Source organism: Acanthisitta chloris, unplaced genomic scaffold (genome assembly GCF_000695815.1).
Source record: "Acanthisitta chloris isolate BGI_N310 unplaced genomic scaffold, ASM69581v1 scaffold10468, whole genome shotgun sequence".
Taxonomy (NCBI): Eukaryota; Metazoa; Chordata; class Aves; order Passeriformes; family Acanthisittidae; genus Acanthisitta; species Acanthisitta chloris.
This window is the reverse complement of record NW_008687601.1, coordinates 3044-28945: the sequence shown is the minus strand read 5'-3', so window position 1 is coordinate 28945 and position 25902 is coordinate 3044. Positions and strand designations below refer to the sequence as shown.

Below are 25902 nucleotides of genomic sequence, written 5' to 3'. Positions count from 1 at the left end.
TGTCCCCCAGACCCGCGTGTGTTCCCACTGTGTGTCCTTATCCTCTGTGTCCACATCGTGTGTGTCCTCTTCGTGTCCCCTCGCCCTGTGTGTGTCCCCACCGTGTTCCTCCGTCCGTGTGTCCCCCCGACCCATGTGTATCCTCCTCGTGTCCCCCAGACCCGTCTGTGTGCCTGTCCGTGTGCATCCCCCCGACCCGTGTGTGACCTCGTCGTGTATGTGTCTCCGACCCCACGTGTGTCCCCGGCCCACGTGTGTGTACTTGTCGTGTTCCCTCACCCTGTGTGTCCCCCCACCCGTGTGTGTCCCCACTGTGTGTCCTTATCGCATCTTCCCGACCCTTGTGTGTCGTCATCATGTGTCCCACCCGTGTGTCCCCACTGTGTGGGTCTTCATCACGTGTGTTCTCATTGTGTGTCCTTACCTGCATCCTCCCCACCATGTGTGTCCTCATCGTGTCTCCCTGACCCCACGTGTGTATCCTTGGTGTGTGTCCCCCTCCGTGTCCCGGGGGTGCTGCCCTGGGTGCCGCAGCCTTCCTGGACACCCCTGAGGCTGATGCTGTCCCCATCCCAGGCGTTCACAGAGCTGCAGGCCAAGGTGATGGACACGCAGCAGAAGGTGAAGCTGGCAGACCTGCAGATCGAGCAGCTCAGCAAGACCAAGAAGCACGCACACCTGACCGACACGGAGGTGATGATGCTGGTGGACGAGACCCGCATGTACGAGGGCGTGGGGCGGATGTGAGTACCCACGGCTCTCCGGGCCCTGCCTGCCTCCCTGGCCCTGTCCATGGAGAGACACAGCAGCTTTCTCTCAGCATGTTTGTTTCTTTTTTTCTCATGGTCTTTCAGTTTAAATTCCAGCAATCTGCCAGGGAATGCAGCAAGACTTACTGGTTTTTACTTCTTGGGGGTAGGTACCAGCTGCCTTGAAGAAGGGCTGTTATAAAACAGGCTCCTCAGGGCAGTGGTCACAGCACTAAGCCTTACAGAGTTCAGGAAGTGTTTGGATGATGCTCTCAGGCACATGGTGTGATTCTCTGGGGTGTCCTTTGCAGGGCCAAGAGCTGGACTTGGTGATCCTCATGGGTCCCTTCCAACTCTGAATATTCAGTGATTCTATGAAATGTATGCTGGCTAAGCTCCTGGCCCTGATGGTCTCCTCTGGCACCTCTGGGATGTTTCTAATTTCGACTAGCAGAGCAGCCTTCTAATGGCAAATGGCATTTGTGAGGAGGCTGTCACAGATCTGCCCAGTGTCAGTCATTTCTGATGTGGTTTGCATCAAACTCCTTGAAACCCCCCTGTGCACTGCTCATCTGCTCAGGGCTTTGCTTGCACAGTTGTTCTACAGAAGTGCCCTTTGCAGTGTTGTACCAGGGAATGGATCTAACAGGTATTGTGTGGACTTTTTCAAACCCTTGGAAGGGTATGAAGCTCATATGGGGTAGTCCCAGTGCACTCCTAAAGATGTGTTTCTGTGTGTTGGGTGGGTGTCCAAAGAAACACCTTAAACCAGACATGAGGTGTTGTGATTAATTTCCACGACGCACTTTGGTGGGACTTCAGCAGCCTCTGATAAAACACCACACAAAGTGGTTTCAAATCTGAAACGTGTGCTTGCTTGACAAATATCACACTGATTTCTGTGTTTCTGATTTGATAAACAGGATTTTTCTACTGCAATGATTTGTCTCTTAGGAGTTGGGTAACAGTGGTGACTGCTCAGCTCGAGATGTAGTTTATGAAATGCTGGATCTGCTCTGAGTGCTGCCAGGAGGGGTGATTGTATTGACCTCCTCCCCACCCTGTTTACGCCACCTTCCTCATGTCAAAGGGGATGATCACAGGGCCAAGCAGTGAGCCAGGTCAGACTGCAAGTGCCCTGATCCATCAGCCCACACAGTCTCCAGACTGGAGAGGTGACAGGACTGGGATGCCAGGAATGGTGTGTACTTTGCCTTTTGCTGAGAGTTGTCAGGTGAAGTTGTACCCAGGCTAATAGAGCTGTTCAGAGTGACAGAGACCCCTTCTGGTTCCCAGTAAATAAACTTTTCCATGTCTGTGTGTTGGATGTTGGGTTTGGTGGGGATGCTGGTGACTGGTACCCCAGAAAGAGATAGAATCTGGTCCCTTGCAAGAGGTGACTGGCTGACCCAGGCAGGCTGTAGAGGTAGCAAACATTTGTGTTTGGAGTAGTCATGAGATGTCTCAAAAGCTTTTTTTTCTGTTTGGGTTTGTCGCAGAACAGACAGATGGAGAGTATGAGATACTTCTGTAGTCAGCATGGGTTTTTTAAGCTTTTTTTAAATCCAGAAGTACAGAATACTTCTATATGGAGAATTCCCTCAAGATACCTTAGAAATGTGAGTGTATTAGTCTTTGCTATAAAGTAATCCTGGTTGTGAATCAGCTGTGGAGAGCAGATGGTGTTTGACACTGGCTGAAGTGTATTGTCCTGCTTTCTTCTGTCTCCTCTTTAAGAGTGAGAGACACTCTCCTTCTTTGTGTACTAAACCATTCACCCTTCCCCTGATGCAGGAGCTGTGGGAGTCAGAGTCTTCTGGGAAGTCCTCTTTTGCTTACCTTTCCATGGCCAGACAGGTGCTGGGGCACAGCTGGCAGCTCTGGCTCCTTGGGGATGGCAGAGGCGCCAGCAGGAAAATATTTGCATTATGATAGTATTTAAAAACTGAGCTCTTCGTGGGCTTTGTTGTACCAGTTGCTATGCAAATAGAGATTAAGAGAGTGCTCCTCTTCTGAACACTACTCATTCACTCTTGCTTTTCTTTTTTTCCTTCCTGCCTAAGCTTGACAGGGTGTTTGTGTGAGCTCTGCCTGTCCTGGCCACAGGGCTGAAGCTGCAGTGCCAGTTGGCAGTGGTTCTCTTTGGTATGATCTGTGTTACTCCCTAGTAGAGAGAACATGCACCAAGGGCATGAGGCACTTCCTGGAGCCTACTCCAACCCCTGGTACAGAATTTATTGCTGCAGTCTGAGCTTTTAGCAAAGAAGGCTAAAGCAGCCCTTGAGCAAGAGTTAAAATTCAAGGGCAGTTTGGCATCTTGTGTTCTACTAGAGACCCAAGGAGGTGGTCTCTGTGGTTCTTCTGGACATAGAAGCCGTGTTCTGTGAAGTGAAGTTACAGATGTTTTAATTTGTTGGCTTTGTGGGCTTGTGCAGATGTGGGAGTTTGGCCGCCAAAGGGATATTTATGATGTCTTAATTTCATTTGTATAGTCCAACATGCAAATATTGGAGCTGTAAAGGGTTCCAGTCACCCAGGAAGGGTGGAGATCTGCGTCAGTGTTAACTGGTTATCAGGGCTCTTCTGCTTGAATAGCTAATGTCTTTGGAATAAGTTTTGTGCTTCTATTCCTGTGCTCAACTTTTTTGTTTTATTTCCTTTTTTCCCCCTTCTCTACCCATTTAAGATGCTGGTTAGAGTCTGGCTTCTGATAGGGTTTCTCTGTGTTTTGCCCAACTTTGGTAGTTTGGGCTAGTACATACACTTCTGTAGGACAAGATACTGCAGGTCTTCGTGGAATTGGAAGGATTGAGGAACTGTGGTGACATCATGCATCCTGGGAGGAAGTCTGCCTTAGCTGGGTACTTCCTTCCGCACTACTTGGAAAGCTGTTGTGTGGTTTTTGTTCTCTGAACCCCTATCTGAGTCTCCTCCCTTCCCAAAAAGGCTTTCCCTAATGTGCTAGTGAATGTGAAAGTCCATTTGGTGTTCCTCAACTTGGTCTTTTTGGTTTTGTAGATACTGCAGTTTGTGTAATGTGCTGAGGCCTCGCTGGCCTCCACATGTGGGGCTCAATTGACTCTTGCTAAAGCTATTTTTGGCCTGACAGAAGAAATGTCAGTGCCACATAGTATGAGCTGATGAATTGCTGCGTACTGTACATATCCGTGAGGCTGGGATATCATCTGAGGGGTGGCCTCCTGCCAAATACATTTCAGTTCTGTTACTTCATACTCTTTTGAAAGGCCTGTTACGTAGCCTGAGACAGCTACCACTGTGCTGGACTTCTGCTCAGGCTATTTGTGAACTGATATCATCGTATTGCTTTGAGAGCTATGTTGAAAGTTTAAGCTTCAGAATTCTGTCTGAATATTTCAGGCCTTTCCCTTGACATTCTTCTAACTCATAACCTGAACAAGATCCTTATTTACAGAAGAAAAATGTCTGGCACTTGTGCAGGGCACAGTGAGGAGAGCACTGCAGTTTTTCATGCCATGCTGAAATAGACAGTCAGTTTTGGTTTGATATTGCTTTATCATCAGTTTACATGTACAGCAAATGGGAGAATACTCACAGGGGGGAAGTAGAAGAAAGTAAAAATCAAGTAAATGCTGTAGCACAGCTTTATGTTCAAGGTTTTCTGCAAGTATAATATATTATTGCAGCTGTCCCTATAAAATGACTTTGTGCCATTACAGTATTTTACAGGACAGCTGTAATAATATGATTCTGACTGGTTTTTTTAAGAGCTGTTCAAGTTTTTGGTTGCTGAACCCTATGCAAGTGAAACCTGAGAGAGGGTTAGATGTTCTTGATCATTCCTGGGATTTAAATGCATTCTTGGTTTTACTGTGATTCTTGGTTTTGTTTGAAAATGAGCCATCAGCAGTCACTGTGAGCTGTTTCCTGAACCCCTGAAGACAGCAGTCACTGCTGCACATCTCTCCATACAGCTGCAGCAGCTGTGTTTTCACCATTCGTGTGTGTGAGGTTGGTGTTTGATTCTGCCAGCACAGATCCCTGCAGGACCTGGCAGCTGTCTTGGGCCTCCTGCTCACATGGCAAAAAACTCACCAAGGGCTGAAGAGCAACCAAGGCTTAAACTTCATGGTGCAGTTACTAACTATAGGCTGGTCTGTGAAATCTGAGTGTCTTCTCCATCGCCTGTCTCTGTGGGTAAGGCTTGGTGTGGTGCTGGAGCCCAGCTGCTGAGGAGCTGACAGGTGCTGCAGTGCTGACACGAGTCCCAGGGACCAGCACGTTGCTATCAGCCCCTGCTCAGTATGTGCTTTATAAACTCAAAGCACCTCTATGTAGCTGTTGAAAAAGGGGAGGATTTATTTTCCACAGTAGGTCTGGTGTGTGCAGAAGTTCAATCAGGCACTGAACTGTAAAGACAATAAGATTTGTGCCCAACTGCTTGACCACCGACTCTGCTGTATGTTGAATGAGGCCAGGGATGCTGGGAGCTGCTGTGTGAGGAATCAAAGGCTACTTGGGCATAAGACAAGAGGTTTCCCATCACCAGCTGGTTTTTATTTCAGGTTTTTCTTGATTTTGAACTACTCGCTTTTGTTGCAGCCTGAGCAATGTTCTTCATAGTGTTAGATGTGGATGGGCCTGTAAAAGATCTCTCTAGAGCTGTCATGCAAAGCAATAATGAGAACGATGCACACAGGGAAAATGCAGTAGCAGCCTGTACAAGCTGCCTGTGACTTGGTCAGTGAAGTAAGGAGCAGCAGTTGGTTGTGATACCCTTCCTGGCTGATCAGGAGTACCAGGAGCATAGCTGGTCAGTGGGCTTCGTGGTTACTGCTGACAGTAGTGAGATACTGGGAGCTTGGACTCCTGGGTCCAGTTCCAGCTGAGAAAGGGAGCTTGTTCTCCTGGACACAGGTTCCTTTTCCAACTTGACATCTTCTGATTTCTCAAACACGTTCTCCCCCTGTCCTTCCCCCACTTAGTTCTTGATCTTATTCCTGGTACCCTGGGCCGCTCGTTTGTAATCTGCTGGATAACTCAGTCCAGCTCTCCTGCCCTGCTGCTCTGCATAATTTGCCCATGCACTACTGTAATGTCAGAAAAGAAAAGATTTCCGTGGCTTGCGTGCAAGATGTGTATCTGTCCCCTTCTAGGAAACAGCTGCATTGCTTTAAAATGCCAGCTTTAGACAAGAGCACTGGTGTAGAATGGACATATCTGATAAGTCAGTGTTTGCCAAATGTATAAGCAGCAGAAACAAGGGTCTTAGAGTAAAAATAGTAGCTAATTTAAAATAAAAATAGGATTTTTGCTTATCCGTACTTGAAATAAACCTGTTGCTTATAGTCCCCCACCTAGTGTGTGGGCGTTCTGATAGAAGATTAGCCATACAGCTTTTCCTCGATGCTTGTCTCCCTTCCCTGGGGACATTAACTCCTTAGGAACATGTTTCTATTGGGACTAGGACTATGACATTCAAACAAGTCTGTTCCATTCTTTTCTTTATCCCTAACTTTTTTCCTGCCTGTTATGTAGACAACACAGAGGAAGGGGCTACCTGAGTAAACTTAAAGGAGATGAAAACTAACCAGAGAAGATAAGGGTCAGAAGGGAGACAGACTACTCCTGCAGACTGCCCTCGTTGCTAGAAGAGGCAGTTTGACCTGCTGTGATCCAGAGACAATGTGCTGTCGTGGAGATGCCAGAGCCTTCAGGAAGCCCTGCACTCCCAGCGCAGTGCTTGCAGGTCAGGCTGGTGTGTGCAGCAAGGGCTGTAGGAAGGCACCTTGGTTTTGTCCCTGCCTCCAGAAAGGAAAGCTGGGGCCTCTTCAAATGCAGCCCATCTCTTGCTTCAGTTCTGTTTGGATACATGCTAGACAAGTATTAAGTATTTTGAGGAGCTTAAAACTGCTCTCGCTCTCGTGACTTGCTGTGCCAAATGACTTTGCAAAATCGTTATGGAACATCACTGACTGATTTCTGAAGTTCTCCAAGCACTTAGAATGTCATTCTGATACTCTGAAACAGCAAGGAACTTCCATTTATTTTAATGCTTAGTGGATTTAAAGTACTGTATTTTGAGTCTTTTTCCCCATTTCCTGAAGAAAATACTGGGATCAAGAGTGAAAGTCCCTGGGGAAATACTGAGTGCTAGAGCACTTCTTTTGGAACACAGGGCTGTTTCTCTGGTTTAGCACAGGGGATGTGCCTTTCCTGTGACAGAGGAGAATGCCAAACCACTGGACCAGAGAAGACTGGGAGAGTCCTCACAGTATCCCTGTCTTGCTTGGGGATGTCCATCCAGGTGTGGAGTCCATGGATATCTAGCCAGTGGGGCAGGGTGTGGTAGGGTACTGTATTCCATCACAGCTGTCAGATCAGTTTGAGTTGGTGTGTGCATGCCGACGTCATGTATAAATATTCTGTGGAACAGCCTGAATACAAAGAAAAAGTCTAGGTCTGAGCATCCTGGCCTAGCTGCCTGTCCAAAGCCTGAAAGAAGGAGAGGTTCCTGCATGACCTCTGCATTAAAACACTGAGGAACAAGGAAACCCATCCCGTGGGATGAGATTGGTTCTCACTCTCTGAATTAAACTTGTGTAAAAGGGCAAAGTGCTGCATCAGATCTTGAACCAAATTCAAGACAACTTCTGTCTTGAATTCTCATTTTGTTTTCTCTGAAACTATTTGCTGAATTAACAGAATCTTTCAGCCAGTTAAGAAAAAACCTCAGGCTTTCTGAGGAGAAATGATTTTCCAAAACAGCATCCAGCCTCCTTTGGTCCACAAATACTGATTCTAAAAGGCTTGTTCTTGCTGATTAGGACACAACAGTGTGATTGTTTTAGTGCTGGCTAATTTAACTCCAGAATCCAGAAATATCTCTCTATTAGTGTTTTGCTTGAATTCTTTTGGCTCAGTTATCTTTGCATCCACTGCTCTGATGTTTGCTGTGGTGCTTTGATGCTTTGTTGTAACAGGATTTGGGATGTGTAGAAGCCAGGGCTGTGCTATTTATCCACAAGCTGAGTCTTCCTCCTCACTTTGTGTTTCAAAGGTTTCCTCCCAGGCAAGGCAGAAAGCATTTGTTACATTTTTTTCCTTGCAACTGTGGATGGATTTGCTGTTCAAAGGAGATGTATCCAGATTTTGCTAGTTTTCCTGTACAATTTCTTAGGGAAGAGCTGCTGCTGAGAAGGGTGTAAGTTTGCCTGTCAGCATGTAGCAGTATCTCCATGTCACCTCATTGACTACTGCAAAGTTCACCTTTCTGATCACAGCCTTACCAGTAGGAAAAAGGAATAAAATAGAAGTTTCCTTAGGACTGATTGATCAGGGTGCTCACAAAAACGTTTTCTTGTTTGTGTTTTCCTTGGTGTGTGTTCATCTGAGGTTGTAGTTTTTACTGGGTTTTTTTTTTAAACATTCTTCCATAGGAATTTGTGTGGAATTCTTAAAAATAGCGTGGGCGTTAAAATGGATCTTGACTTCCTATTATTGGAAAAGTTGTTTCTGTTTTTTGCTGCTTGCAACTTTCAAATATGGTACAACCAGACTGCAAAGAGTCTATTTGAGGTGTGTATGCTGGTTGGCATGTTGTAGTCATCTGAGTTCCCTGGGCTTAAACAAGCTGCAGCTCATCATTGCTACCTACTAACAAATGACACCAAAGCAAAGTTAGAAGATAAAACACTAAGCCATGAATATAGTGAGGAAAAGCTACTCATAGGGATTTCAATTCCATGTACTGCAGTCGTGTTTGCACTGTTTTCCCACATGGTTTGAGTCTCAAATATTATGAATTCCTGGATGATAGAGTGGAGGCATTTGCTTGCCTTTTTTGTTTTCTAAATTCCATTTATGCCAATTGAGGCTTCAAAAAGAATTTATGATGTTCCTTAAAAGCAGACCACAGCAGTATGTTATTATTTTGGGCTGTGCTATATTTAATAAACACTTAGAGGTATATTCCTGCTTTCTTTTTTTAAAGAACCAAGCATGAACAATGGTATAAATCTACCATCTCGTTAAGCGTCTGGCAATGCAGAAACTGCTGTTTGCAAGCTGTGTTACTATCTTGGCTTGAGGTAATGTAATATGCTGGAGCTATTGACAGATCCCCCCAAAAAGTGAAAGCTCAATGTAAACATGGCCTGAAGTGCAGCCCAAACCCCTCGGCAGGACGGGCTGGACGCGTCGGGCCGGTCCGTGCGGAGGTTTGAGGAAGCAAACAGCGTGCCAGTCTTTGTTCAATTCCTTTAGCTCCTTAAAGTAAATAGGTTTAAGGCTTACAAACGTTCATCTGAGTAAAAGTTACCCTCGTTGGGGCCTACATAAGAGGCTGTTTGGCTCATGTCCAGGGCTGCTAATCCCAGTCCCTGTGTGCTCCGTGCTCCGGTGTGTCAGGCTGGGGCTGCACAGGTTCCGCTACCCAAACAGCTCCTGCTGCTCATCCACCTCTCCGAGGGCAGCAGTAAAATGACACATGAGCTATAAACTGCTGCTCCTGGAATGTATTCATATATAATCCTCCCAATATAAGCTGTGGGATTTGTTTTGCTCTAAAGTATGTGGTGCTTGGCAGGGGGAGGGGGGAATGGTTAGGTTCAGCTATATCGAGGGTGACCCGATGAGACGACTGACCACCAAAATAAGTGCAAACATAGGAAAAGCTTCAACTCATCTGTTCCAACTCCATGTGTTCTGAACCAGCTCTAGTTAAGGCATATGAGCTGTTGATGGGAAAATCAAAATCAGGCTGAAACAATGGTGAAACCCTTAGACATGAAGGGTGGCAGTACAAGCTATAATTAGTGATAGTAATTAGTGATGAGTTTTCTGGGGTTTTTTTAGTATTGCTTCCTTGTCTTGTTTGGAACTTGGGTAATACATCTAGGATGACTAAAGCTGAAATTTGCTGGTGTATAAGCCGTGCTTGGTATGAACTGCATAGAGAATCATTTACAGAATCATCAGCAGACCCTGGGAGAGTGGAAGGGGACTGCTGGGTGCTGGCTATTGTGCACAGCTGGCTCTGGTTCAATCAAGCTAGATTGCTTGGGATCAGCTCCTTGGAAGCCTTTCTTCCATTGGTTTTGAACAGTACTTAAAATGCAGTAATCCCCTACTGAGTCTGCTCAAAGCTTGAGCAGCAGTGCAAGTTCAGAATTAAAAAGGATCTTTAAATAGATAAGGGCATGACTGGGCTTAGCCCAACTTTTCTCATGGAGTGGTCTAGTGGAAGTGCTTGGTTTCAAGGAGCAGGATGTTCCATGTAAATGACTGCTCTGTTATACCACAACATGTTAAGTTGTTTAGAAATCCAATAAACACATTAAAATAATGTTATGGCTTTGTGGAAAGTTGTTTTCAGTATCTGAAGTTTTTGTAGTTTCCCATGTGCAGTGAGAGCTGTAAAGCTGAAGTTACAATGACTTTCTGTCTGAGCTGGGAGCAAGGTGAATGGACTTTTAGGTCTGTCATTCATCATTATTCTGGCAAAAGAGTGCTGGACATTCCTGCCTGTAAAATTGTCTCTCCCTGGAATTAGGCAGAGGGCCCTATATCCATCTGGGCAGGGGAAAAGCTAAGGCTTCCCCTGGTACCCCATGCTGATTCTTGCAAGGATCTGCATGGAGCCAAGTGGGAAACGTTGCTTTGCAGACTGGCTGGAGGGAGCCCCATGGCCTGCTGTGGGGCTCCTTCCCTCCTGGTTTTAATACTTGAATACAAACAGCCTCTTGCATTGTCAAGGTTGGCAGGAGGAACACTGGAGCTGTGTTCCCTAGCCAGCACGGGAGGGGAGAGGGTGCTCATGCCCAGGACAGCTGCCTGCCACCAACAGCTTCAGGCCTAAAGCCTGAAGTTTGTTCTAGTTGCAAGTAATTGGAAGTAGGGATTCTTCATGGAAAACCTGAACTATGAGCATCACTGGTACTCCACCTTTAATAATTTAGATGACTTGTATGTCATAATGAAGAGTGGCGTGTGCTGAACAAACATCTCCATAACCTCATTCATTAAGAGGGGAATCTTTCAGTATCTAATATTATGTCTCAAAGTCAAGTAAACAGTACATTTTGGTGCAAACAGGCTGAGTTATGGAATTACTTACACTGGAGGAACATCACTTTGTGGGTGTGTACGTGTGACACAGAGGAGCAGACAGATGATGAAGTGGGCAGCACTGCTGACCTGATGAGAGCCTGAAGCCACTTGGGTCAGGGCATCAGGGAGTGTGGTACAAACACTCATCAAATGAGAATGATAATAGAAAATTCTAATTGTGAAGGGGTAAGAGATCCCTTCAGAAGGAAACAAGCAAAGAGCCTCAGAAAGTGTGTATAAACCACTTTCTCTGTCTTAGGGAAACAAAATTCCTGATGTGGAGCTAGCAGAGGGAGAAAAATAGAAGCAAGTGGGAATATTTAGAGTGAGGTTTCTCTTTCAGTTCCCTTGTGCTCTATTTTTGTTTCTTATATTGCACTTGAGAACCAGCAGTCACTGGGAGACCAGAGCATGTAGGTACAGCGGATTGGCAACCACTTTGCTCTGCTCCATGGAGCTGTTCCTGTTGGCAGCCCAGGTTTGGCTGAACACTGCTGTCCTCGGGGATTCCCTCCTCTGTAGCTTTCTTTTCTATTTTTAGTTGTTTTGTTCTCAGTTTTCACCATTATCTATGGACATTGGAAAAATTGTTAGCTGTCCAGAACAGGAGACATTCTTCTCTGGTTTTACTAGCCATTCCCTTTGAAATGGGTGGCCAGCTGAGCTGGGATGAACTTGTCCATTCTGACTTATATATTTCTGATGTTATTTAACAGCAGTGAAAAAGTTCCTGTGTGAAGAGGTGATTGTTACTAAGCTCCGTAATTGCCATGGTGGTGCTGAACATGTTTCTGAATCACTGATTCAGGTTTGATAGTGTAGGTGTCATGTTTGACAGATCCATTAGTGTGTGCGGTGACGCTTCACCGAGAGAAGGCGGATACAAGGGAACTCACTTATCTGGAAGATTTGGTTTGCTGCTTGTCTCTACTATCAATAAACTCCATCCCAGTGCAACATACAGACTCTGGGAGCTTGGAGCCTCCCATGGTGGATTCCAACAGAGCTGTGGAGCAGCTCTTGGGTGCTGCTCTGCACCAAGGTGTCGGTGTTAGCCCTGTCACCTCCAGGCTCAGCACCACCAAGGAAGGGGCTCCTTGGCCTGGTGCTGTGGTAGCTCTCACATGGGGCCAGCTCTCAGCTGGTGGTGAGCTCCAGGCACTGAATTAATTTCATGTATTTGAAAGGCCTGTTCACAAGCTCAGGGAAGAACTAAGTCCTCAGAACTTTCCATGGTTCTTTCACGAGCTTGAAAATCCGTAAATAAAATAACTGCATCTAACTGAAGCCAGGCAGCAGAATGATACTGCCCTATTTCTCCATCTTGGTGAGAAAAAAGCAGCATGAAGTTGGTGTATTACTTAGGGTAATTGGAAAAATGAAATTCAGATTAAATTTAAACTCTGGTTTATTGCAAGTGCCCTGCAGCACTTCTTACCTAATGAGCAGAACAAGCTTCTGCTTTTTCCAAGTGCTGCCATAAACCACATTATTTCCTTAGGTAAAAGCTTTGGCCAAGAACTCCATAATTTGTGTATCCCAAACTAGAAGGTAAAACACTGATGAGTTTTTCTGAGTCCTTCTTATGTTGGAAAGTGAAGCCACAGATTTAAATAGTTAACTGTGGGCATGGATTTATAGCTTCAGCTTTCAAAGAACTGCCCTTTGGCAGCTTCCAGGGCAGCACCTGTGCACTTTAGGCTGAGCGCTCCATGGTCTTGTGGCAGGGAATTCAAACTAGCTTGAAGACAGTACTGGTGAAGACCTTCTGCAGGATGCTGCTGGCCAAGTCAGGGACATCTGATCTGCTCCTGAGGAAGCGTGTGAATGGACACAGGTTCCAGCCCATGATTTGATAGCAGACAAAATCCGGGTGGCTGTGCTTGTGCCCAGCTGCCTGCACGAGTTTCGTCAGTGCTAACTTCAGCCATCCAGTTTTAATTTGCTGCAGCATGTCTGCCAGAGCACTGCAGGAGGGTGGGAGGGAGGATATTTTCCCTGATGACTGCTGTTGACATTTGCAGAATAGAAGTGAAGTCAGCCAGTTGTTTGTTGGAGGTTTTGGTGCCCGTAGCGGTTCCCGGCCAGCCGGGATCGCCCCACGCCTGTCGCCCAGCTGCAGCACAGAGAACATTGCTCAAGCTGTGTTGGTGTTGAACTTTGTTTTTTAGACCAGGGACGTCAGGGAAACCAAAATCATCAATCCTGCTATACAATTTGGGGCAACACATGAGAAGGGATTCTATTCTTCTTTGCTGCCCCCACAGAAAAGGAAACAATTCAGGAAGCGTTCACATACACAGGCAGGCTCAGGGAAGCAGTGACGTGGGAAGGGACCAATGGCTTTGTCTACAGAGGGCACCTTGCAGCTTTGATTTTTTCACTAATGGCAGCTACTGGAGAAACATGGCAAAATTTTAGTCCTCACCCCAAAATCTACAGGTGTGTGTGTGTGTGAAGGCTAATGTTTTTTCTTCTGGTGTTGTAGGCTCAAGGTAAGAGCATCAGAATCATGTGGTTGCTAGTAGTCCTGAAAAGTAGCTCATCTCTTGCTGAATCCAGGCTCTCCTTCTAATGGCCATGTAAATAGTTTCTCTTTCCTAGAAGGGTGGTCAAGGTCTTGGTTTTCACAAGACTGAGGAAACCCTGCATTTCATTTCAGCAGCCCGTTGTGTGCCAGGACCCAAAAACATCACTACTGTGACAGGACACCTTGTGGGAAGAGTGGGATTGAGGGGACAAAGAGAATATGAGTGAGCTGTGTTGGTAAGATCAGGAGCTGACAGAGAACAAAGATCATGCCAGCAATAAGTATGAGCCAAGGCTGGGAAGGAATGAGGAGAGATTTGAGAAAATTGCAACATCAAAGATAAAAACGGAAGTTCCTGTGGAAGAGAGGAGGTGAAGCGGAACAGGGAGAGAAGTGGGAGGAGGAGGAGGCGATTGCTATGTGCAGTTAATAGCAGCCCCAAAGAGAGTTTTAATTGGAAACCTGTTATAATTAGTCACAGTTTTACTCCCATGCGTTTCAGGAATGCATGTGGCAGGTAGTTTTCCTTTTGGCTGTGGCAGTGCTGATGCAGAGTACGCTGGTTTGCAGCCAAGTGGCAGATCCGTATTTGTGTTTACCAGGCCCTGAGCAAACATGTTAATAATGTCATTTGTCGTGGGAGATGACTCTGCAAACTGATTTCAGATTTTTTTGTAGCAGACGGGGAATGTGCTCTGATTCTGCCCTGTCTAAAGCTGCTCCTTTTAACTGTTGAAGCATTAGCTCTTGCCACCTGGCAGGAAGACATTGACCCTAGTTGGTGCTGGAGGAGACCTTGACCTCTTTGGTATGACCCGTGGAGGCTCCTTCTAAATCCCCTGGGGGACTTTCTAAGTAAGGAAGGGGTGAATCTGCATCTTGCACATTCTGTATGTCTGGAAGGGTGAAAAACAACCATGGAGGGTTCCTAAAATTTGTTTGAACTTAGTTGTCCTTTACCTCTTTGTGGGATGCCAGTGCCATGTGCCAGAGAGCTGCTTTGAGTGCTGGTGCTCCTTCAGAGGCTCCTCTGAGCGAGGCAGCAGCTTTCTGCTGGCTGGTGAGCAGCATTGCTGAGACTCAGATATTATGGTTGCATCTTTCAAATCCCTTTGCCAATCAAGAAACAGAACAAGTGGAAACCAGTGACTGCAATTTCAGTTAAAAATGACCACTTCCCACCCCACAGAAGAACCTTTGTGATGGTGTGGAAATGTGGAGATCAGTGAGGGCTTGGGTGAAAGCCAAGGCCTGAGAAGTGGGAGTTGTAAAAGCTCCATGGCATCTGCTGAAAGCACCTGTCTCTGTATTGTCAAATCACAGAAGGATGTGGGTTGGAAAGGACCTTCATAGACCATCCAGTCCAACTCCCTGCCATGGGCTGAGACACCTTGCACTAGACCAGATTGCTCTAAGCCCCATCCAACCTGGTGCTGAGCACTTCCAAGAGTGGGGCAGCAGCAGCTCCTCAGGGCAACATGTGCCAGTGCCTCACCACACTCACAGTAAAACATGTCTTCCCTATGTCCCACCTAACAGTGGCCTGTTGCAGTCATGACAGGCCCTGGTAAAAGGTCTCTGTCTTTCATATAAACTCCTTTTATGTGTTGAAAGGCCGCAGTAAGATCTCTCCAGAGCCTTTTCTTCTTCAGGCTGTATAGCCCAAACTCCCTCAGCCTTTCCCTGTGGAAAGTTTGGTTTTTATTGTATGGATTTGTTCACCTTGCAAGCACTAAACTGGTAATAAATGGCTTTTACCTGTTGAAAGACTCTTCCTTGACTACATGTCATCAACTGGTTTAAATCCCTTTGAAGGGAAGGTGATGACAGACTCCCCTTGCTAGCTGTGTGCCAGAACTGCTTCCAGATCATTCAGGGACACAGAATAATAGAGGGAGGTCTGTGTGCATCTGTGTTCTACCTTCCAGAGCATGGGTGAGGCTGGGGAGTGAGCCTTTGGGGCCAGCCTGGGAGGCTGCCTGAGCTGCCAGAGCAATTTCTCCTACCGCTGTCCGCAACATGAGGGTGAGGATGAACACTTAGCAAAGGTGGCTGTAGTTTAACTTGCTGTGCAACTGGTGTACACAGATGTAAACACCATCCAACATTTTCTGTCTCTTCTTTTTCCCTTGTAGGTTTATTCTCCAGCCTAAAGGAGTGATTCATAATCAGCTCTTAGAAAAACAGAGAATAGCTGAAGAGAAAATTAAGGAATTAGAGGTAAGTTTTTGGCAGGTAATGATGACAGAAATAGAACATTAAAGGTCGACAAGATGCTGTTTGCTACATCCCTTGTTTTTATCTGTTTCTTTTTGTGCTGAAGGGTTGTAACTAGGTGAAACAGAAAGCGTGTTACAGGTAACTTACAATAACTCAGAGCACTTGGTTCCTTTCCAGGGCCTACAAACCAGTAGGTATTGATTGCTCTCACTGTGTCCCAATATGCAAACTGGGGGTGAGGGATTCAAATGAGATTAGTAGGAGCAAGGTTTAAAACAAGCAAAAGGATGTTTGTATGGTCATTTCTGCAGATAGGTGATGTAAAACCTCACTAGTGCTGTGGGTATTAAAAGGTTACACTGACTCAGGACAATTGCACAAATTCATGGGAGAGAAATCCATTGAGAATTACCAAATATGTAGAAATGGCATCCTGCTCAGGAAGTCCCTGAGCTAAAAATGTCTGGAGGGTGGGAAAGTATGAGGAGGAAGTACTGTATAGGCCTGTCCTGTCCTTACACTCAGAGCTGCTGCTGAAGAGTAGATCTGTGGGAGATGGGACTTTGTTTTGATGATGAGGTCAGAGCACTTCTGTGTTCTTGTGTTTATCTGGTTGGAGTATTCAAGGCAGAGAAGGGTATCTAGGAAATAGAAAGTAGTGTCTGCGCAAGTTCCAGTGTCCAAACAAGCTATCTAGTGAATCCTGACTATCTGCTTGTGGCTGCGTGTACAGCTTACAATTCTTTGGAGAAGATGTGCAAAATGTACTTCTCCAAGGCTGTTAGTGTGGGGTTTTTTTGTCTTAATGTCCTTAAAATATCATTAATACAAACCTGTCTTCCTTGGTCTTTAGGAAATGACAGAGAAAGCAAAGATTCACTTATGTCAAGCTTCATGTCCCGTGTGTTAGTGTTTTGGAGAAAGTGAGTGTGGGATGAAATAAGCAGGGACAAGCAGGAGTAGGAAGTCAGCACTCAAACCCACACAGACCTGTGTGATTCTGCCTCCATCGTCTCCTACTTACACTAAAGCAGAAGTTGAATCTGTACTTTTTTTAATTCCCTCTTAAAACTCAGCTTGCCTGTACAGCTGTAGAGCAAGTTCATCCCCATGTGTAGTGTTTTCTTAGTGTACCAGACACTAAGAGAGTTTGTGTTTCTGCCCATGGGAACTCTTTCTGCATAGGGCAAGCAAGTGCTCCATGGACAGGCTGTATATTTCAGGTGTTGCTAATGCGGACAAGGCACAGTCAATTTTATGGCTATATGGTAAAAGTAGTTGTATCCTGGCTCCTCTGGAGCTATCCCAAATGCCAGTGGCTTTGCACAAACACAGCCCTGTGACTGGGGTAGGAGGACTTCATGGCAGCACCTCTGGGTTTGGAGGCAGGTGGAGTGTGGGTGACAGCACCTCTGGGTTTGGAGGCAGGTGGAGTGTGGGTGACAGCACCTCTGGGTTTGGAGGCAGGTGGAGTGTGGCTGACAGCACCTCTGGGTTTGGAGGCAGGTGGAGTGTGGGTGACAGCACCTCTGGGTTTGGAGGCAGGTGGAGTGTGGGTGACAGCACCTCTGGGTTTGGAGGCAGGTGGAGTGTGGGTGACAGCACCTCTGGGTTTGGAGGCAGGTGGAGTGTGGGTGACAGCACCTCTGGGTTTGGAGGCAGGTGGAGTGTGGGTGACAGCACCTCTGGGTTTGGAGGCAGGTGGAGTGTGGGTGACAGCACCTCTGGGTTTGGAGGCAGGTGGAGTGTGGGTGACAGCACCTCTGGGTTTGGAGGCAGGTGGAGTGTGGGTGACAGCACCTCTGGGTTTGGAGGCAGGTGGAGTGTGGGTGACAGCACCTCTGGGTTTGGAGGCAGGTGGAGTGTGGGTGACAGCACCTCTGGGTTTGGAGGCAGGTGGAGTGTGGGTGACAGCACCTCTGGGTTTGGAGGCAGGTGGAGTGTGGGTGACAGCACCTCTGGGTTTGGAGGCAGGTGGAGTGTGGGTGACAGCACCTCTGGGTTTGGAGGCAGGTGGAGTGTGGGTGACAGCACCTCTGGGTTTGGAGGCAGGTGGAGTGTGGGTGACAGCACCTCTGGGTTTGGAGGCAGGTGGAGTGTGGGTGACAGCACCTCTGGGTTTGGAGGCAGGTGGAGTGTGGGTGACAGCACCTCTGGGTTTGGAGGCAGGTGGAGTGTGGGTGACAGCACCTCTGGGTTTGGAGGCAGGTGGAGTGTGGCTGACAGCACCTCTGGGTTTGGAAGCAGGTGGAGTGTGGCTGCCAACCTCTGTTTACAAACTGCCCTTCGGGTCCCTCGCTGCCAGCGGGCTGTGGTCAGTTTCTTGGCTGCTGTGCCCTTCAGCTGTGCATCTGGGTTTCTTCCTATTCATGGTGGGGAATGATCTTACCTCCTGAACTTTCCAGTGCTGAGTTCAGCAGAATGGATGGAATTCCCCCCAGATTACAACCTTTGCCATTCTTACACAAAGCCTCAGACCTGGCTGCTTCACAGATGTGCTTTTCTGTTGTGTCTCTCCCTGTTGCTGAGTCTCCGGCTGTGGCCAGTGAATTGAAGTTCCCAGCAGTAGTGACTGTCTCAAAAGGTGGTTGGAGTGAAAGGTGGTTGTCACATGGGTTGTTTTTTCTTTTTAGTTATGAATAGTAGGGCTCAGGTTGCCAAAACATTCAGCAGTTTTAAGTGAACATTCAAGTCCATCTTTTAATTAATCTGCTTCCAGCTGGCTGGCAGGTTTGTGTAAAGGATTTTTCTTCGGCCTGGGATTTCCCATGGAAGGGACAGGCATTTAGACTGACAACTGCTGAAAACTGAGATTTTAGGGGAAATACCTGAGTCCAAGTCATAGAGCACTTATCACAGGAGCAGGGGATTTTGCTGTCCTGAAAACAAGTAGTGACCGAAGCAGGAAAGAATGTGAAACTTTGTGACCTTGTGCTTTCACCACATCATTGTAAAATAAATATCAAACCAAGATAGGTTAAAATTTCTCTCCATTCGTTATTAAAACTGGAAGGACTTTAAAGCTTGGGTTTTTATTTTACATGGTGAACTACCTTGTTACTTACTCACATTTCTCACTTTGCCTAGCTGAATCAGGGTGGTCAGAGTAATCCCCTGGTGCCTGTCCAGTGTGGCTGATCTGTTACTCATGCAGCATGAGCTTGAGGCAATTGTGCTTCACTGTGATGATGTTATTGCCAAGGGGTTGTGAAATGTGTGTTTTTTGATATATGCCTGAATCTGAGAAATGCTCTCCCTGCTATCTTGGTGCTGTTTGCAGAGGAGCACAGCACAGAGGTTTGGGCTCACTGCTGGGCTCTTCTGGAAATCCATCCAGCTATATAGCACAGAGAGCTCCTCGGTGCTGCCTGTTCCATGGAAATCTAGCTTTAACTTGCTTCAGAGGTATGAACTGGGTTTCGTGGCATTCATAGCTGTCAGTGAACTCTGAAAACCATGAGGAGTTTTGCACCTGGTTTGAAAGCTCCTTTTCTCCCTCTGACAGTCTCCACTGCAGTGCATGATTGCAGTTACTCCCTTTCCCTTGCTCCGCTCTCAAGGGTTCCTCCACTGTTGAAGTGGTGCATTGCCTTTTTCAAGGCAGCATCACAAAATTGGTGGGGTACTGCTGGTTTGGGCCTCCTTGCTGCTCTCCACATGGCAAAGCAGCAAGGACAGCCAGACCTGTCCTTGTACAAGGCTGGGAAAATAAGGCTTGGCTGGAATACGCATTGGTTGTACTTGGTGAGAGGAACTGTGTTCTGAAATCACCAAAGGGTCTGAGTGTGGGTGAGGGGACAGGGCAGAGCTGTCAGTTATTCTGCAGAAAACCCAAGGTAACTTCTTGTTAAAGCCAGTGTATGGACATCAATATATATGTGTGTATATGTATGTTATCATAGAATGGTTTGGGTTGGAAGGGACCTCAAAGCTCATCTGGTTCCACCCCCTGCCATGGGCAGGGACATCTCCCACTAGCCCAGGTTGTTCCAAGCCCTGTCCAACCTGACCTGGAACACTTCCAGGGATGGGGCAGCCATAGCTTCTCTGGGCAATGTGTGCCAGTGCCTCAGCAGCCTCACAGGGAAGAATTTCTTCCACATATCTAACCTAAATTTCCTCTCAGTTCAAACCCATTACTCCTTGTCCTATCACTGCAGAGATGATGAAGAGACCCTCTCCACCTTCCCTGTAGGCCCCCTCAGATACTGGAAGGTTGCTATGAGGTCTCTACACAACCTTCTCTTCTCCAGGCTGAACAGCTCCAACTTTCTCAGCCTGTCAGCTTCACATGTACCTGTGTAGCATTATTAACTTCACAACGTGTATATAATCCTTTGGAATCCAAACAGACTGCCCAGGCTTGCTGGCACAGTCCCTGTGCCTGCTGACAGGCTGTGCCAACAGGGCTTACCCAAACCTGCAGAGATCTGTGCCACAGGCTCCCTCACACACTGGAATGGGACATGTCCTACTTAGCAGGAGCCATCGGATTTTTCCAGTCCTGATACTATCAAATTCTTGTTGTGTTTCACGGTACAAGGGGTATGTGTTAAATCTATTTTGAAAGCATTCTAAAGGGATGAGCACAGACTCTTTTTAGCTCAGCAATGTTTGTGCAGTATTAGGAGAAAAACCAAGTAATGTTTTTCTTCCCTTGTTTTTAAGGAAACATGATATGTGAGGGGTGGAACAATGCTTTGTTTCAGGAAATGTTATCCGTTTCCATTGTAGGGCTAGATGGATTCTGTTTTTAAATGTGGCATTTTGAAAAGAACAAACTCTATGATGTTATAAAGACATGGAAAATTGATTCTTCATTAGGGGTGGAGAAAGTGATTATCACTGTGTGTTTTCTCTGATAATATCTGATAGTCCCCTTCTCTCCTGCTATATTCAGCATGTTTAGTTGTCAGGCGTTGTCAGACTAAATTGCTAAAAATAACAAATAAGGGGGAGGCTCTGCTGGGCAGCTCTGTCTGCTCTGTGCCACTGAATTTAGCTCCTTTGGGAACAGGGCAAAAGCAACCTGCAGCTTTCTGGTTGAATTGGATTTTGGTTTTAAACTCTGACCACAACATAGCTGTGTGCTTGTTTCCCAGGCAATTCTTTCACATGTCTGTGGGAGACTGAAAGTTTACTGCTGCAGAGATAAAGGGTGGGTTGGTTTCTTCCTTGGCTGCCTGGAGTAGAAAATGTGATCGAGAAAGCTGTACCTAAGCACTTGATTTCTAATTCAGAAATCCTTCATGTGATCCCTAAAAACTCCATGTCCAATTTCCCTATCCCACACAGAGAATGTCTTTGCTCTCATTCCTGGCGGAGGAAGGAACACTGTGCTCTCAAACACTGCTGTGCTCCATGTTTAAAGCCTTAGGGGGTGTTTGCAGAGCTCCTGCCTGGTGAAGTTGCAGTGACTGCATTGCAGTGCCTTACGGTGACCACAGACTTCTTCTCTGGTGCTGCCTGGATGCAAACTTGCTCATGCTGCGGCTTCCATTTCTCCAATCTTCTTTTTCTGGGAGCTTTGCTGTGGCCCTGGGGCAGAGTGGTGGTGCCCCCACCTCGATGAGTCGACCAGGGCGGCTCTGATGGTTGCCACAATGGTGTTTTCTTACCCTGTGGGAACAAAGATTTTGGCAGGTGAGGTGTGGCTGGGGAGAAGCGCTGGAGCCTGGGGCAGGTATGGCTGGGGTGGACCTGCTGAGCGTGGCCTCCGACGTGCTCCAGGGGCAGCTCTCCTTCCTTCTTTACTGAAACCCTCAGCATGGAGGCCAGTTCTGTGGGTGGCTTTAACAACCTGAAAACAAGGCTCTTGAGATTTGTGGTGCTCTTTGCAGACCACGAAGGGCCCATCAGAAGGCAGCAGTTGTTAGGCTGTCCCTGAGTTAGACCAGTTTCTTCCAGGGATTTGCAGCGTAGAAGCTCTCATCCCATGGTTGGCTCGGGGCAGGCCAGTGCCCAGGAATGTGTGGTGGGCTTTTTGACTAAACAGGGAGAAATAAGGAATGCTCCTGTTTGCTTTGGGGAGGGGATGCCTCAAGAATAACCCTCTGTGCATTAGCCTGGAGCAGATGTTACTTTGGATGGGGGTGCTGTTCTCTCATTCCATTGCGGGCATACACGCACGTACCAGGGACAGGATTCTAAGCACACATTGTCACAGAAGTTGTTCCTTGTTTCCCAATGTGTGCACAGACAAGGTTAGTCCCTCTGCTTGCTGTAGAGGGAAGCAGGACACCTAATGTGTGGACAGGTGGAGTATGGAAGTGACTTTACCATGTAGGATTAACATTTGGGCTTGCATGGATCTTTTAGGAGGAAGCTGTGAGAGCTTTACAAATGGTGTGAAAGTGAGCTACAGACCCTCAGTGGAGACCAGGCCAGGCAACAGCCTGCATCTTGTGTGGCTCTGGGTGTCTGAGGCAGCTGTGGGTGTCTGGGCAGGTCCTTCTGGACACAGATGCTTGGATTTGGTGACGTTCCTGGCAAATGTGTTTCATCTTGACTCTGTTGGCTGGTGTGATCCAGGCCTGAGTCTGTGCCCTTATTGAGGGCTTGCTCCTGCATTTCAGACTGCAAAGCTGGAGGCTTAGCTGGCTTTTCGAGGACATGGGTGGTCCAGATGCCTGCCTGAGCCTGCTGTCAGCTGTGGAGCATCCACAGGCACCCCCATTGGACAGCAGGGCACAGCCTGCATGGGCAGAGCTGTCCCCAGCAGTTTGCCCTCCACACCAGCCTTGTTTTGATGAAGGGAGTAGCCAAAGCTCATTTTTTTTTTCCTATGGGTCTGACTGGTTTACAGGGAGGAGAACCTATGCTCTCATTCCTGATTTTTTTAAGTGAAAAATACTCTCAGCTATGAGAAAAAATAGGTTTTAAAATGATAAAAGGGTGACGAAGTTGAGAGTGTAATGGACACAGAGCTAATGCTATCAGCACAGTCATGCTTTGTGGAGAAGCCCTCTGACACTGGGCTGGGGCCACACAAATTTAAGGTAAATTCTGGAGGAACTGGGGCATAGCTAATGCTGCTCTAATTCTTTGTGTCCCCTAAGCTGATTCTGCTGATGGTAACATGAAGAACAGGCCTTCACAGCTGTGAGGAACCACTGACTTCCACTTCTTTATGTTTAAAGCCTTGTGGTCTGTCTTACTGTCATTTGTCAAAAGTGAGGGTGGCAAAAGGATTCTGTTCTTGCAGCTGAACTTCATGGGTGTTTCATGCTGTTTCTCTGTTATCCAAATGTGTCATCTACCACCCCAGACAAATGGAAGTTGGTTGTGTGCACCTTGCAGCTTTTCAGGGCAACAAGTGCTCCTCAGTAATCGCAGGGAAGGAGGTGGATTTGCTTGAATCCTGACTCTTATTCCTCGGTTAAGTTTGTTAGATAAAGATCAAATAACACTATGTTCTGCTTTGCAAATTGTGTAAGAAGCTTGTCATGTGTTAAATAGTGCGTAAGTCACTGGTTGCAAAACATGACATTGTAATCTTAGAGGCAAAGGAAAGACAAGCACTCACACTTGAGAGGGGATTCCCAGCTCTCCGAAGGGTCATCCATTGCCTTAGACCTGGGATGGCTTATTAAAACTTTAACATCTCACCGTGTGTTTGTGAAGAATGCTTGTGGGGTGATGCTGATCTGAGTGGAATGGCATGGATTGATATCATCACGTGTGCATTGGCAAGGCTGGACCTGCCATTTGGAGCAATCGTTCACAGCAACGAGTTTTCAAACTCTCAGATTTTTGCAAACTGTTGCTTAATTAGTAATTCTTTGTTAGTCTTCCCTGCACTGCAGACTGCAAAGTAAGCACACAAATCAGCTGAGAGGGCAAAGGCTTCATGAAGGGAGAACTGGAATTTGATGACTCTTTGCTTTTGCTGTTCCTACCTTTATTTTTAGGTGAAAAATTGTAGATTTTAAAAGCAGGAGCATAATTAACATGGGTGTTGTTTTCTTCCCTTTAAATCCTTCAGAGGCTAGTTATAGACATGCTTTCAAAATAAAGGTATCCCAGAACTCAGTTTAGGTTTTTTTTAGTGGGGTTGCTCTTGATTTTACAAACACCCAAACAACCTAATGGAGAAAGCTTTTCAAGTGACTGTTGCCACTGTGTTCACATTCCTTTGTAATTTAGAGGAAAAAGAAAGTGACATACAGTATGCATTAATAAAAACCACTTCTGCTGCTGTGTCTAAATGGTTTTGTCCATCCAGGAGCCTACATTTAGTCATCTGGGTCTGAAAACGTTGCTTGTTTCCTCTGATTAGCATTAAGCTGCTTTTGTGATTACACTGAAATCATTTTAACACCAAGTTGGTCTATAAGTCTGTCTTTGTCATTTTTCAGCAGGGTCTGATTCATTGTCAAAGCTCTCCTTTGTGCTTATGGCTGCAGAAGTATCCAAAGCAACGAGCCGGGCTGGATGCGGGTCCCTCTCCAAATTCCTCCTGGCATGAGTAATACTTAGTCACAAAACCAGTGCTGCTGTCCTTGCCTTAGTCACCAGGCCCCTACAGTGGCTCCTGGCTGGCCTTTGTGCCAGGCAGCTCTGGGGAGGGGGATTATCTGCGGCCTATAAACCTCCATCCTGCTTCCATCTCCTCCTCCATCTCACCTGGGGAGAACAGGAAACGATTATTTGGAAAGCATGCTCCTGCCTGCAGGAGCCTTGACCCAGCCCTGAGTCAGCTGTACAAAGCCACACCTTGCTCTCCAGGTATGCAGGGAAGGCCGTCACGCTTCCTGCTGGCCCCCTGCCCTGGTCACTCCTGCTCTGTGGGTGGTGTGTTGGGAGCAGCAAGGGCTGCTTCCCCAGCCCAGGGGTGTCTGGGTTTGGGGGGGATGTGCTGAGTTGGGAGTTGGCATCACCTTCCTGGTGCTGATTTGTTGAGTATTTGAAATTTATGGAAGTAATTTTTCTTTCGAAGTGGCCTTGTTTGGCCAGGCCTGCAATAGCTGAAAGGTGTGGTATGGTTTTGCCAGGAGGTATCCCGATGAGCCGTACCGGCTCTGCCGGACCACAGAAACCGAGGCACTGGGTTAGGGAACTTACCACGTTTTGCAAGAGGCAGTTTGGTGAGGGACTTCCGCCGAAACAGAGCCTGGGGATTCTCAGGATCTGGCTGAGTTTCTCCTCCCCAGGTTCTCTGTGCTTGACCTGCCTCTGCTCTCCTAAGCTTGGTTAGGGCGCAGTATCCAACCTGGAGCAATGTGCCCCTGAAACTATTCTAAGTGGGGAATTGTGCCAAGAAGGGGTGTCCGTAAAGGAATCCTCTGGGTTGATAATACATTTCTGCTGCCACCTACTGAAAGATTCCCATCGGCTTGCTTTTGTAGTAGTTCACATCAGGCTAGAGTGCAGGAGTTCACTGGAATAATCTGTCATTTCCCAGTCACAAAGAGCAACTGTCTCCACTTCTGCCGAAGGTGCTGCCCACGGCTCAGACTGCGGGGCCGTGCAGTGTGTGGCTGCCACAGGGCTGGAGCCCAGGCAGAAAGGCTGGCAGGCAGGCAGGCTTTCCTGCCCCTTGCCTTGCCCCTTCTTCTCTTGAAGGTGCCAGGTGTGGAAGGCAGTGGGTGCTTTTCCAAATTAGCTTTTTCAGAGTATGTTGCTCAGGGTTTCGTGGCGCTTTGATAACAATGGGGGAAGCCCTGCTGGTTGTGCTGTGGGTTGGTATTGGTACAGGATGCAGGTGGATTTGCACTAGCAGTACTTCAGGCAGGTGCTTCTAAAGATCCTCCTGAGCTGGCAAATGTACTCATATGAATCACAGAATCATAAAATCACAGAATCAATTAGGTTGGAAAAGACCTCTGAGATCACGGAGTCTCACCTATGACCTAACACCACCATGTCAACTTGACCACAGCATGCTTGATGTCTTCTCTTTCACACTCTAATCTGGATAGTTTTGAAGTGACCAAGGGTCCCTGTTAACTTGTGGAAGGAATAGCTAAGGGAAAACCCAGAGGTCTGAATCATCACTTCTTCTCTTAGGTAAATGGCGTCATCGTGCTTCTGTCAGCAGCTGTCGTCAGAAACCAGCTGTGCTCCCTTCCTACTGCACGTCACTCACCCTTGAGCAAACTCTATGTGACTTCCTGAGAGCAATAACTGCTTGGAAGGCCTTGGAGTGAATCTAAATATTTAGTGGTTGCTGTAGAGTAGTAATTCCCAGTGTGTACATGTGCCACAGTGTTGAACTGGGTGAGGACCAGTGCTGGGTGGACCCATCAGGGCGTAGGACTGCCTGCAGACCCACCCCACCCCATTGGTGGTGCCCACTATTTGGGCTTCTCCCAG

The 25902-nt window shown here is 47.0% G+C and overlaps 1 protein-coding gene across 1 annotated transcript; it reads left to right on the top strand.

Moving 5' to 3' along the window:
• Nucleotides 1–576: 576 nt before the first annotated feature.
• PFDN1 (prefoldin subunit 1) lies at nt 577–20133 on the top strand (the record flags this gene model as incomplete). Its single annotated transcript, XM_009080672.1, has 3 exons — nt 577–743; nt 15504–15588; nt 20015–20133. Coding segments are annotated over 3 exons (371 nt in total), but the record flags the coding sequence as incomplete, so codon positions are not given.
• Nucleotides 20134–25902: the final 5769 nt, after the last annotated feature.